At 34.1% G+C, this 12500-nt stretch overlaps 2 protein-coding genes across 3 annotated transcripts in view; one reads left to right on the top strand and one right to left on the bottom strand.

Annotated features, from left to right (window-relative positions):
* Positions 1 to 2818, top strand: part of Su(P) (prostaglandin E synthase Su(P)) — a 5373-nt gene extending 2555 nt beyond the window's left edge. The window contains exons 4-6 of the mRNA XM_043023044.2: positions 387 to 498; positions 815 to 915; positions 2105 to 2818. Coding sequence (XP_042878978.2) covers positions 387 to 498; positions 815 to 915; positions 2105 to 2381 — 490 coding nt within the window. The 3' untranslated portion in view covers positions 2382 to 2818. The remainder of the gene's footprint in view (positions 1 to 386; positions 499 to 814; positions 916 to 2104) is intronic.
* Positions 2819 to 5289: 2471 nt separating this feature from the next.
* The window catches only part of LOC122257636 (2,4-dienoyl-CoA reductase [(3E)-enoyl-CoA-producing], mitochondrial), a 7457-nt gene continuing 246 nt past the window's right edge, over positions 5290 to 12500 (bottom strand). The window contains exons 2-8 of one of the 2 annotated variants that reach the window (XM_043023045.2): positions 9955 to 10166; positions 9594 to 9774; positions 9329 to 9440; positions 8657 to 8756; positions 8037 to 8256; positions 6058 to 6233; positions 5290 to 5621 (exon numbers count right to left, since the gene is read on the bottom strand). In XM_043023045.2, coding sequence (XP_042878979.2) covers positions 6084 to 6233; positions 8037 to 8256; positions 8657 to 8756; positions 9329 to 9440; positions 9594 to 9774; positions 9955 to 10166 — 975 coding nt within the window. In that variant the 3' untranslated portion in view covers positions 5290 to 5621; positions 6058 to 6083. The remainder of the gene's footprint in view (positions 5622 to 6057; positions 6234 to 8036; positions 8257 to 8656; positions 8757 to 9328; positions 9441 to 9593; positions 9775 to 9954; positions 10167 to 12500) is intronic. The other variant, XM_043023046.2, reaches the window with a different exon arrangement.

Below are 12500 nucleotides of genomic sequence, written 5' to 3'. Positions count from 1 at the left end.
TTGGAAGTAAGGCATTTTATTGTCTGTTGCTTGTGTGCTTGGCTTCTATATGACTTTATGTCATGTTTACAATGATGTGCAGTGCTCAGATGTTTTCCCAATAAGAATGTGAAGGGAAGTGAGATTCATGGTATGGACACTTATTTCAAAGATGATTTATTTCCCTCAAATGATGACCATTGTGTCCAATTTTCCTATAAGCAGTGACTATTTAACATCCTAACCATTGCAGACTAAAGTGCAATACACAATTTTTTTTTGTTAAGGAAGTGAATAGACATATAGAAAGTACTGGAAACTTATCTGATATTGCTTGTTGACACCATAAGTTTTGTCATTCATAATTTAGGCAATTCATTTCTAATTCATCTCAAATTCATTTTCAGAGAAGAAAGGAAATGGAGGAAATGGGTTGATGACGTCTTAGTACATGTGCTTTCGCCAAATGTGTACCGCACTCCACAAGAATCATTCCAGGCTTTTGAGTGGTTCTCAAAGGTGAGTACAAATGTAGTAAAAGAGTAAAGAGAAATTATCAATAGAATGAGTTTCTCTCTGTGAGTGTGTATATGTATGTATGTGGATGTGTGTAGCTATGTGTATGTCACATACATATATGTGTATCTACATGTATGTGTGTTTATGTATGTATATATCTGTGTATGTTTTGCTTGAAAATAACTTTACTGGTATTTTTCTAAGTATGCAGATTAATATTATTTTGATGTTGATTTTTCATTTGATCTAATACAGGTTACTTGATCTAAATGTTCAGTTGTATGTCATCTTTTCTTCAAATGTTTCTTTTTCGCAGGCTGGAGCTTGGGAAGAACATTTTGAAACATGGGAAAGGCTACTTGTCCTGTATGTGGGATCTATTGCCATGTTCCTCATTGGCAAGAACTTGAAGAGACGGTAAGGATCTGAAATCCCTCTCATGCACACAAGGCATTCATATGCCTTATTTATTTAGGGCCTTTTGCAAGCTTACAGTGTGTGTGTGCGTGCATGCGTGTTTGTGTGTGTGTGTGTGTGTCATGTCATGTCATGTCATGTCATGTCAGTGCCTATATATATTTTGCCAAAAATTGTTTACCCAAACCATGGTTTATTTTAATTTATAATGGTTGTCATGGGAAGTTGCCATTTATTTTGTCATGATTTTGTGGTTGAGTGGTCATAGTGCCCCAGCCTTTACATGGCAGCTTGGATTATGAGAAATCTCTATTGCACAGTTAGAGAAAAAAATACTTATCATACATGAGAGGATTATTAATCTTTAGGCATTTTTTGTTCGATCATTAGAATTTAGCAAAATGTACTGTAATTTTTACTAAGATAGGGGAAACACAGTATTCAGGGCCAAACATTAAAATTAGAAACAGATTATTGAATTTGATGGTATACTTTGATTTTTCTTTGATACATCTGTGTGGGACATTTTTCACGGGTGAGATCACTTTTGTACTGCATTTTTTGTGTCAATTACAAGCTTTTTAATCTACATCATAATTAGGGTATCAAATTAGGGTGCCAAATACTAACTAGTATCACTTTGCTAATATATATATATAATATATATATATATATAGACTCATATAATATACCACAAGTTTAGAAAATAATGGAAAACAAACACCTCTTAAGATATCCAGCCCAGGGTGAACATCTTAAGATATGGCCTGGCCTAAAAGGGTTAAAGCAGTGATAAATTTTTATTACATCCATTGTTATTGTTTTTATTGATTTTGTTGAACTTTTATGAATTATTGTACATTTTATTTATTATTGCTGTTAAATTGATAGGCCCACAGTTCATTTTGCTGCTGTGAATATCTTGCAACAGTTATCTGCTAATTCATTTTGACTATCAGAAAATCCAAGCTTATTACAGTGTATATATGGGAAGAGATGCAAGGTTTTAAGGGATAAATTAAAATCTGAGCTGCCACTAGCATCACCATTTCTATCTTCATTTGTGTTTGGAATTTTCTTCTTCTGCTCTTTGAATTTTTCTCTCTTGTCAGTTGTTATTATGAGTGAGATCAATATATATATAGATAGATAGATAGATAATAACTGATTTTTTTTTTAAATCTTGCAGGCACCAGATTAAGGATGACGTTAGAGCATCATTTTATGAAGATATTAATATATGGCTCAAGGCTCTCAAGAAGAAAGGCACCAAATTCATGGGCGGAGACGAGCCAAATCTGTCCGACTTAAGCGTGTATGGGGTTCTGACTGCTGTTGAAGGGTGCGACGCTTTCCAAGACGTAAAGAGGAACACCAAAATAACACCATGGTACGAGCAGATGAAGGAGGCTGTTTCTCAGCATGGGGGGGGCAAGATAACCATGGAGAGAGGAAATTTGTTATAGAGTCTTAAAATGTTTATACTTGCAAAAATATCAGTAACATTTTTTGTCCATTTTTTGGTGAAATTTCTTATAAATTCACTGTTGTTATTAAGCAATGCAGTATACATTTAAATTAAATTGGTGTAGACACTTGAAACTTTTGGTAGTTTGACAGCCTAGTTGTGGGATTGGAAATGTTATTTGGATAAATGTTTTGTCTAAACTAAATATATTCAGCTTTATCAATAATTAAAATTTATTTACAATATTTCAAAGAATTGACCATCATTATTGTACTTTTTTTTTCTCTTTCTCTCCTTGATTTTAATTTTGCCAGATTTGCATTGTCTGATAGAATAGTTCTCATATTAATTTGATAACAGATTTTGTCAGCAGCCATGTATGATTTGTACAGTGTATCATATTGGGATATTGTAAATATAAAACTACTATTTATATATTGTTGTTCTTAATGACCCTTCTCTTTGTAGAACTTGGTGCATTTGAAAACTTATATATGTTTTATTACGCTTGATATGCATTAAGTATTCAGTAGGAGGCATTAGTTAGGTACAAAAGACTGGAATAGAATTTTAGATGTGTGTGTGTAAATTTGTTCACTATATAGTAGTAAGATCACTAGAAAAAAAATGACTGCTTCCTTATTTTCTATGTTTTGATAAGGTGCTACATTATTTTATTCAGAAAATACATTATTCCTTAATGCTATACATATTTGATAGATTGATTTGTATAGAGACAAAGAAATAAATCTTTCTTGCATATTCAAACATTCTGTAACTTTTCCTGTGGTAATGAATGTGTAGTTTTCTATATATCTACTTAATATGGGAGATAATTTTCCTTCAGGAACAGATCAGTTTTCATTCATTGGCAGAGTTGAATTTTATAGTCTTCTTTTGATGACAACCTACTGTCTACTCACGTATAGGCCATGTAATGGTTGTGTTCTACTTTAGGCTTCCATGACAGCCCAGTACAATTCATAGTTGAGTGAGCCTTGAACCTCAGCTGTAAAGTCCATGAAGCAATTGTTTGCAATAGCAAATGAGGTAATATTCAAGATACTGCTTTGTGGAGCTCTTTGATGTAGTGTGAAGAGGAAATACTTAACAGATTACCTATAAAATAAGTTTTTATAGTCAAAATACTAGAAAAAGCTAATGCTTGTCCATATCTTAAACAACTTGCAGATGTAACTAGTAAATCTCTAAATCTGAGTAAAGTCCAGATCATTACTTAAGTTATGTACAGCTGTAGTGTTAAAACAGACTTCTCAGTACTTCAAAGGAGGTGACTTCCCTATATCAAGTAGTACATTCAGGTTCTTGATTGATACTGCATGTAGATGTTGAATTTGATGATATAATTAATCTCCATAGAAAAGGAAAAAGTTGGGTACCTCTATATTACTGGCATAATCTTCACATCCCAGAGATTGGCTTATATTAATTTCCCTTTTTCAAACTGATGATAGGGTTAGACCACATTTGAACTTGTGTAAATATCAACATCACCCGTCCACACAATCGTGGACCTTTCACTTGTTATGTGAGCAAACCCGCATAGCTCCTGTACTAGAGTCTAAGGGAGTTCACTGGATGCAACTGGTAGTGGAACATCTATACCGGACATCAAGTTAGATGGGGAATCCTAGGAGGTATGTTAATTAACCCATTACAGACGGGGGATAGATTTGTTTGGTCAGTGTCCAGGATGTTTTATTTCAGAGCGAGGCAACTTCACAACATACTTTGACTTTTCCCACTCTCCTTCAGTCACTCATTGTTAAACTAGAGTATTTTTTGTGCATATATTTTTGTGTGTTATATTGTGTTTAGAAACTTGAATGTGCCATATGACAATCTCTATTAATGCTGCAGTTGACTGAAACTGTAGTATAGAATCCATGTCGGCTCATTATTTTGTTTGTACCCAGTGTGACAGAAGTATTGCTGTTTAATGGGAGTACAAAAAGCAACTTTTTTCGAATTTGTGTAATATCATCAATGAATACAAAACATATAACCATCTACAGTGAAGATAACTTGAAGAGGTAGGGAAGAGGAAGGAAACCTGTGCTAATGACTGAGTGCCACAGTAAAAGGCATTCCTACTGGCACAGGGGCACATTTTAGACGCTGGTTATGGATTGAGTCACCTTCCTCTTCTCGTTCAGCAGCTGTATTTTAGAGCAAGAGGTTGGTAACTTGCTGTTTTCCTCTGCTCTATAAAGATAGTGCTTACCGAGACTGTGGATGGGTGCCATTTAAGGCTCTTTCTCCTGCTGGTGCTAGAAAAAAGTGATGTCATCTAGGTTTTTGAAGTTATGTTTGCTCAATATTATGGTAATAAATCCCCAAATGTCATGTACATCATGATGCTTGTTGTCAGGCCAAAGCTCCTGCGTCATATATGTCATGACACCTGTCCGCAATGGGTTAATCTTTTACCTATAATAATTGTTGATCTCATCATATTAACCCTGCTGCCCACTGTCACTGGCCTAGACATGATACCTGTTGTGCAACATGTTTATTGTTTTATGAAAAGCCCGGTCAGGAACCAGCTCCTGCCCAGCTTTGACTAGATGCTATGTGGATAAAAATGGGTTGGATGTAGACTGCATGATGGTAGTCCTGCAAGCACTGCAATTATGTGATTGGAAAGTGTTTTCAACGGATGAATCAATGAACACATTTTTATCATAGAAAAAAAGAGGAGTATGCAAGTACATTCACTTTTAAAAACTTATATAAAATGACAGTTTAAAATAAACATCAATTATGAAATGTATTACAAAGGGATAATGAGAATTAATAAACTTTTTTTTTTTTAGTTTATTATATAACTATCATGACTTTGTTTGAAGAAAGAGCAGAACTGAGGTATGAAATGCAATGTATCAAAGTATATATTTATATGTATATTTACATTTTAGTATGCATAATACAACAAGCAATAATTGATTAAGCACATTCATATATTCCATCTAAAAGTGCAGTAAGATAATAACTATACACAATGTTAAGGAAACTTTGTGAGAGGAAATTGGCAGATGAAATTACTTTATATAAAAACACTAAATTTCTGCCCTTCTAAACTGTCTGATCACTTTTACTTCTTGTTGCTTGAGCGAATCATCTTTTCCATCATATCCCACATTTCAGGTGTTACTTTGCTCAGCAAGTTGAACTGACCAGCCATGTTGCGATATTCGCCTCCATCGAAGCCAAGAGACTGAGGAATAAAAAGGAAAAACTTTAGTGTCAAAAGACAGACCATACAAGGTTTTATAGCATATATATATATAAAATCTGATAACAGCACCAATTGACCAGAAATTAAAACCACTATTCTTTAACAATGAAAGATGAGCTGAATGTACTAACAATCAAAATTGATAAAATCATATACTTACATAACCACACAACACTACAGTCAACACTGCTTCTACTACTAATTCTAGTTAATGCTACAAGCACACTACCATTACTAATATCAATTATTTCCCTTATATCATGTATGAACAACCAACATGAACCTATTGATATTGGGCATGCAAACATACCCACTTTCATGCCCATGGCAACATCCACCATTCCACATAGACAAAAAAAATTCTTATTGACCATATTTATCATCAATAATAATTTTAATAAGAAGGTATCAGTACCCAATATCCTGAATGAAAAGACCACTTCACAATTTAGCCTTCATCAGAGCCTTGTCTTTGCTTGTGGTTTTTCGAATCTGTTTCTCCATATTATCCCACTTTTCTGAAGACATGTGCATAAGACCGTTGAATTCTCCTGAAGCCAACCGAAAACTGCCACCATCCAGAGCAATGGTCTGCAACATTTGGGTTGGTATAACTGCCAAGACTCAAGAGGGATATTATGTTTTCAGTGTTTCATTCCTCGTTGGATTTCTCAATTATAAAGGAAATTTATTTGACTGGAATCTCAAAACCTCTTGTTGCAAGGTAATTTAATGCACTGCTTCATAGTCATCATCAAATGCAGAACAGGATTTTCAATACATTTTATTAACCCTTCTGAGACAGGCTGGACTAAGTATCTTCAGATGTAGAGTTATCTATTATTTCCTATTTTCTAGACTTATGGTATGATATATGTGTCTATACATGCTATATTAACAAAATGATACCAATTAGCATTTGGTATAATACATTAGTAACACAAATGAAGGAATAACTAGCTTGTAATTTGAAGGAAGAAAAAGAAAAAAAAAAAGCAGTGTGAAAGCAATCCTGCCCTGCAAAAAAAGCCTGTCAAGAAAGGGTTAAGGATGGAGTGGTATGGTTATCAACCAAAACTAGAAAGAAATGACCCATTCCCCTTCCACTAATTTTCAAGAGTGAAACAATCAGGCCTTGATCCACCCAAATAGTTCAGGATTACATTCTCCTCACAGTAGAAAGATCAGGGTGACTGTAATAACCCGATATCTACAACAAACATCATCTAATGTAGTGTGCAGCTGTGACGTATATATGAAGGGAAAATATTCTTTATGAATCAGGCATACTATACATACATATTGCTCCCTCATGTCCTATGCTGTTTGGCATCTTGTTTCGAGCTATTCCTACTATCCATACAAATTATTTGCTTCTTTGCTCTGTACTTTTCCAAAGAATATTTCGCTTCATAAAAGAATAATTTCTTTACCGAGAATCTTTAATTGGACACCAATAAATTGCACATGGGAGGTAAGCCAGAAAATCTAACTGAATGATTATCAGGTTGACCAGCTCTAAGGAGTAAGCACCAAGAGAGAAGAGGAATCCTTTTTTGCTGCATTTATCAAAAGGGTCACTAAATTAAACTGAGACTCCTGATTAATAAATTTGGTGGAAGCTGGAAAAAATGAAGAAGTCCCACAATTCTACTTAAAATCATGAAAGGCAAACACATTTAACTTGCATTAGCATGTTTGAAACATTCATTACATTAATAAAATGAATATCATTTTTTAGATTCTGACATTTCCTTTGACAGCATCATCAAAGTCACTCACTGAAACATCCTGTATATTGCATTAATTTAATATTAACAATGGGATAATTATGAATGTTGCAAGTATCATCATCATCTTTTATGCTTTATAGAGAGAAAGGAAAAAAATGGACACTAAAAAAACAAATCAATATTACTGCCAAAGCTAGCACACTTCTAAAGATATATCTATTTGCTTACATATTGATTGCAGTATGAGGACTCAGTCTGGTACATGTTACTATTTGTTACCCAAGTTAAAGTGTATAATCCTATTCATTACATTTATGTTAGTATAACATCCTCCATTTTTTAACACGACTACTCCTCTTTTAAGTTTAAGCTTATACACTGCTTTGTTCTAAACCCGAATATCTATATGATAATTCTTTTTTTAAAATCTCATCCAGTTTTTGCATTCACACAATATGTACTTTATACACAGTGTGTAGATCATTTCAGATCTCTTTTTTGGAAGAAATTGAATATTTAAACTTTCAATGATAACATGTAACTTACAACTTATCAATCTACAAATCAATATTCAATTTCTCAAAATCTTAATGACTGATTATACACTCACCTGTCAAGTGTGACACACAGACACATCACATGTGCATCGACAAAGACTTACCTCTCCACTCAGCCAAGTAGAATAATCAGATACAAGGTAAGTTGCTAGATTTGCCAACTCCTCCACTTCTCCCAGACGTCCAGCTGGGATGCGCTGATGAGCGATCTCAGTAAATGAACCGGTTGGGTCCAGACGGCTGAACGCACCCTCTGTTTCAATGGGACCCGGGGCAATGCAGTTGAAACGCAAACCATAGCGGCCCCACTCTGCCGCAAGTGACCTTTAAAAATAATATTCATTTAGAATCTAATGCCAAAAATTCCAGAAGCATTTACAAATTCCAAAGACATCATATATTCCATATAAAAAGCTATTTCACAAATAAAATGATAAGAATAATTCTTTAGATCTTGTAACTTCATTCATAATTGATTATTCTCTAGATCTTGTAATTCCACAACTGACAGATCATTCCTCAGGTCTTGTTATGACTAGAGTTATGATAAGTAGATAAGAACTAGAGTTATCTCTAAGTCTTTGCTTGAGGTAAGATAAAACAAGTCACCTACATAATTAAAAATATTCATACTACTAGCTTTGTAGTAAATACTAAGTGAACAAAGGCCTAAACCCTCATAACATAAATGAATGAATTATAATATCTGAAGATGAGGACTTACCTTGTCAGGGTTTCAACACCAGCCTTTGCTGAAGCACTTGGGGATACAAAACCTGAGCCACTTCTTGTGTAGGTTGTTGTAATGGCCAAGAATGCAGCACCTGAGGGAAAATTACATCCTTGAATAATTATTTTCCCAGAAAGGTCTACACTTCTGGTTTACTAATCCTTTTTGGAGTTGATTTTGTGATTCAGAAAGAGGTAATATCGTATTCAAAAATTTTCCTCTGAAGAATAATAAACAAGATTAAAACATGATTTATCATAAATAAGACCTTCTACTATTATATAGATAATTCCTAACCCTCTAAATGATGAAATTTCTTACAATCTGGTGCAGAACCGAACTGCACTAAACATTTAGTTTTTCCTACTCTAATTCAATCAATATCCAAAAAAGGAGTTGTATTTTAGAAATTACAGGCCAAAATTTACAAGATGATGCTTGAAAATATCACAATAATTTTCTGTCTTTCTGTGGAATATTGGTACAAATTTTGCATGCCTTTAGAGAATGACTAAATCTAGTATGTCGTTTAGGGGTTAAGCAATGTGTAGCAGCAATGGAGTTAGCTTGCCTTTTATTCTTTGTGGACAAAACAAATTTTTCAGAGCTGAAGTAACTATATCAGTGCTATTATATTTAACACTACAGCGGTGATAATTTCTTTACCTTGGCCTGCATTGATAAGTCGCTTGCCAGCCTCTAGAGTAACATAAGCAGTTCCATTGAGCACTATATCTGTAATGGTCCTCCAGGCATTGGCACTGAGTCTCTCTGTGGGCTAAAAAAGTAGAAAATCTTTTTAAGAAATAACAGGAAAAAATATTGTCCCTTTTATGATAATTTCACGTGACATGAAAGCAATCAATGTATAAGACCTATATAAAAAAGATCGCTCAATCTCCATATACCTAAATACAAAATCATAACTCACTGAAATAAAGTTTCCAGCAGCATTGTTAATGACTATGCTTGGAAGACCAAATTTGGCTTCACAAGCATCAAAAGCAGCTTTGACTGCATCAGGATTGCGCACATCCATCTGCACTGGCAAAACTGGATTGCCGGTCTGGTTAGTGATTTCACCAGCTGTTGCTTCCAGCAGAGGAAGTCGCCTGATAAGAAAAAATGCATTTTAATAAAGAATGCATAAATTCATCTGAACAGGAATGCATTGCAATGTTATAACACTAGTAAACAGAATAAAAAAAATCAATAACAAAAAGAAGGGATAAAAAATAGAAAAAATCCTTAACTCTACTATGGGGACTACCTCTACAATTGTCTGTCCTCACCTGGCAGCAATGACCACGTTTGCCCCGAGAGAACTCAGCATGGTGGCCATACCCTTGCCAAGACCTGTGCCTCCTCCTGTGATGAAGGCAGTCTTGCCCTTGAAGGTGTCCTTTGGCAACATTGGCGTCTTAACAACAGGGAAGTGCTTGGCCTGAGGTCCTTCTCCTTCTTTAGCCTGCGAGCCTGCAGATGTGTGCAAGGTCCGAAGCCTCTGCAATGGGACAGATTTGAAAGTTTTACTGCTGCAAGACTGTCGATGTAACAATCAATTTATACCTTTTCTGGAAGATGTGTTGAGGCCTTCTTTCTTGTAATGGCAGAGCAGTTTAGGTGATACAAAACTGCCTGGTCTGTAATTCATTTGCATGACTATGACAGACTTTTCCATTTATCAACTCTTGTCAGTGTCATAGACTCCGGTACATTGGTTTGCCTTCCCTTGGCTTGAGACTGGTATAGCCATCACAAGCCATGTGATGGGAAAAACACAGCAGAGTCTGCTATGCCAATTATAATTGAATAGATTGCTGAAATATCAAACTATGCCCTGAATCCTATGAAAATCATGTTTCATAAAAAATAATTCAATTCTATTCATCAATTAAACAAAATAAAGAATAAAAAACAAATAACTGCTTAACAGCAGCTACATAACATATCTTCTAACTATAAATAGTTCTACCTTCTGTATTGAGACCACTATCAGGTAACCACTTGAGCATGATTACAGATTAAGGCCAATCTTACAAGGCTGTAATATGAAAAGTCATGGTCTGATAAATTGATATATATATTACTACATTCTCAAATTCATTGAGAAAGAGACCCAAATGTCTTAAAATTTAGTCAATGAAACTAATCTATATAACTTCAGGGAAGTACAATAAAGTAAAATGATAATCACACATGGAACATATTTTCCTGGCCATCGAATAACCATGAAAAGTGTGATAAACATATGCAACTAATGCTGACATTTATTTTGCTCCAAAAAGTGCTCTTAACCCTTCCGAGAGGAGCTGCATCTTAAGATGTTCAGCCTGGGCTGGCCATTTTAAGATATTATGTTTTTAATCATTTTCTAGATTTATGGTATGATGTATGAGTATATATATGATATATCTGCAAAGTTATACTGACCAGTATTTGGTATGATTTGTTAGTTATAAGACTGAAGGAATAACTAGTTTGTATTTTAAACAGGATCAAACAAAAAAAATACCTGTGGCAAAAGGGTTCATATTCCTTGGCAGTTCTAATACATATAATAGATTTGGGATTCTTGTTCCATTTGTTTGTGACTGTGTTCCCTAAACGAAAGGACAGAAATCTTGACACAGTCCATAAACATTGCATTTATGAGAAAATACAATTTTTCTTGAAGCCTTTCATACACAGGCATGATTACCGTGCAAGAAAAAATCTACATCGCTAATAAAAAATCCACAAGATTCATAACTTCTGGATGATTCTGGCTCTGTCTTGTCACATCACCTCCCACCAAACTTCGACCACATATAAATCTAGACAAGTTAGAGCTTTAACTGGTTCCTTATTTGACAATTACCCACCAGGAATGCCTACAGCCTCTATTTTGTAGAATATATGGTTAGAGGTTGTTAATCTTTCCTGTATTGCAAATCATGGAAACCACAGCATCATCTGGTGAATTACTGTATAAACTTTCCAACTGAAGACTTAATTTTATTTGGCACAGAATATTTTTCATTCCAAATACTGTTGACTTGTGTGTTTCTTCTAATAAACACGTTAATATTTATGGGCAGCCCTATTCTGGATAACTGCTAAAAAGTTCAATAAGATATCTATAACAATATCCTTCTACATGAATACATCTATGATATCAAAACCATAAGAAAAGAGAATTCAAAGGTTTCTGCAATCCTTTCTACATAACCGTTATCACACCCAGAAGTCTCTTTTTTATGAATAACAAGTTCAACAGAGTAAAAAGTTACACATTAAGATTCATCCACAGAATAATTCCTTCTAGTATAACAAATCTGAACATGATATTTGTAAATGACTCTCAATGTGTAAGGCTTATTAAAGGCTTCCTCTTTTCTCAAAGAAACTTTTCTATTTTTGATAGGTTTCTCAATTCTAGATTTTGTAACTAGAAAAGGATCTTCCTAAATAATATAGATAATTATGTTTTTCTACCCATAGATATATAAGTATATATAACTTCTTGAAACTAATGTTCACAAAAATATAAGCTGCCTCTTAAGAATTAACAAGTTATCAAAATCTTGTATATTCATTAATAGGAATAATAAAAAAAAAAAATCAAAGTTGCCTTGCTACATGAGAATTTATGAGTTAAACTGAAACAAGAATTAATACCAATATTAATACGATAATTTTCTCTACTGCAGAATGGGTTAATAGAGAAAAAAAAAGACATAACATGCTCATCATGCCTATTATTGTTTATTTACTTAATCTCCTCACCATGACAAGATTTTGCATGGTCATTCAGAGTAAGCTGATAAATAATATTAAACCGGCCTGTATATCATAA

This window comes from Penaeus japonicus, unplaced genomic scaffold, assembly GCF_977035675.1.
Source record: "Penaeus japonicus unplaced genomic scaffold, GWHDUDI00000001_assembly GWHDUDI00000010, whole genome shotgun sequence".
In the NCBI taxonomy this organism is placed as follows: Eukaryota; Metazoa; Arthropoda; class Malacostraca; order Decapoda; family Penaeidae; genus Penaeus; species Penaeus japonicus.
This window is presented reverse-complemented; position numbering and strand designations above follow the sequence as displayed.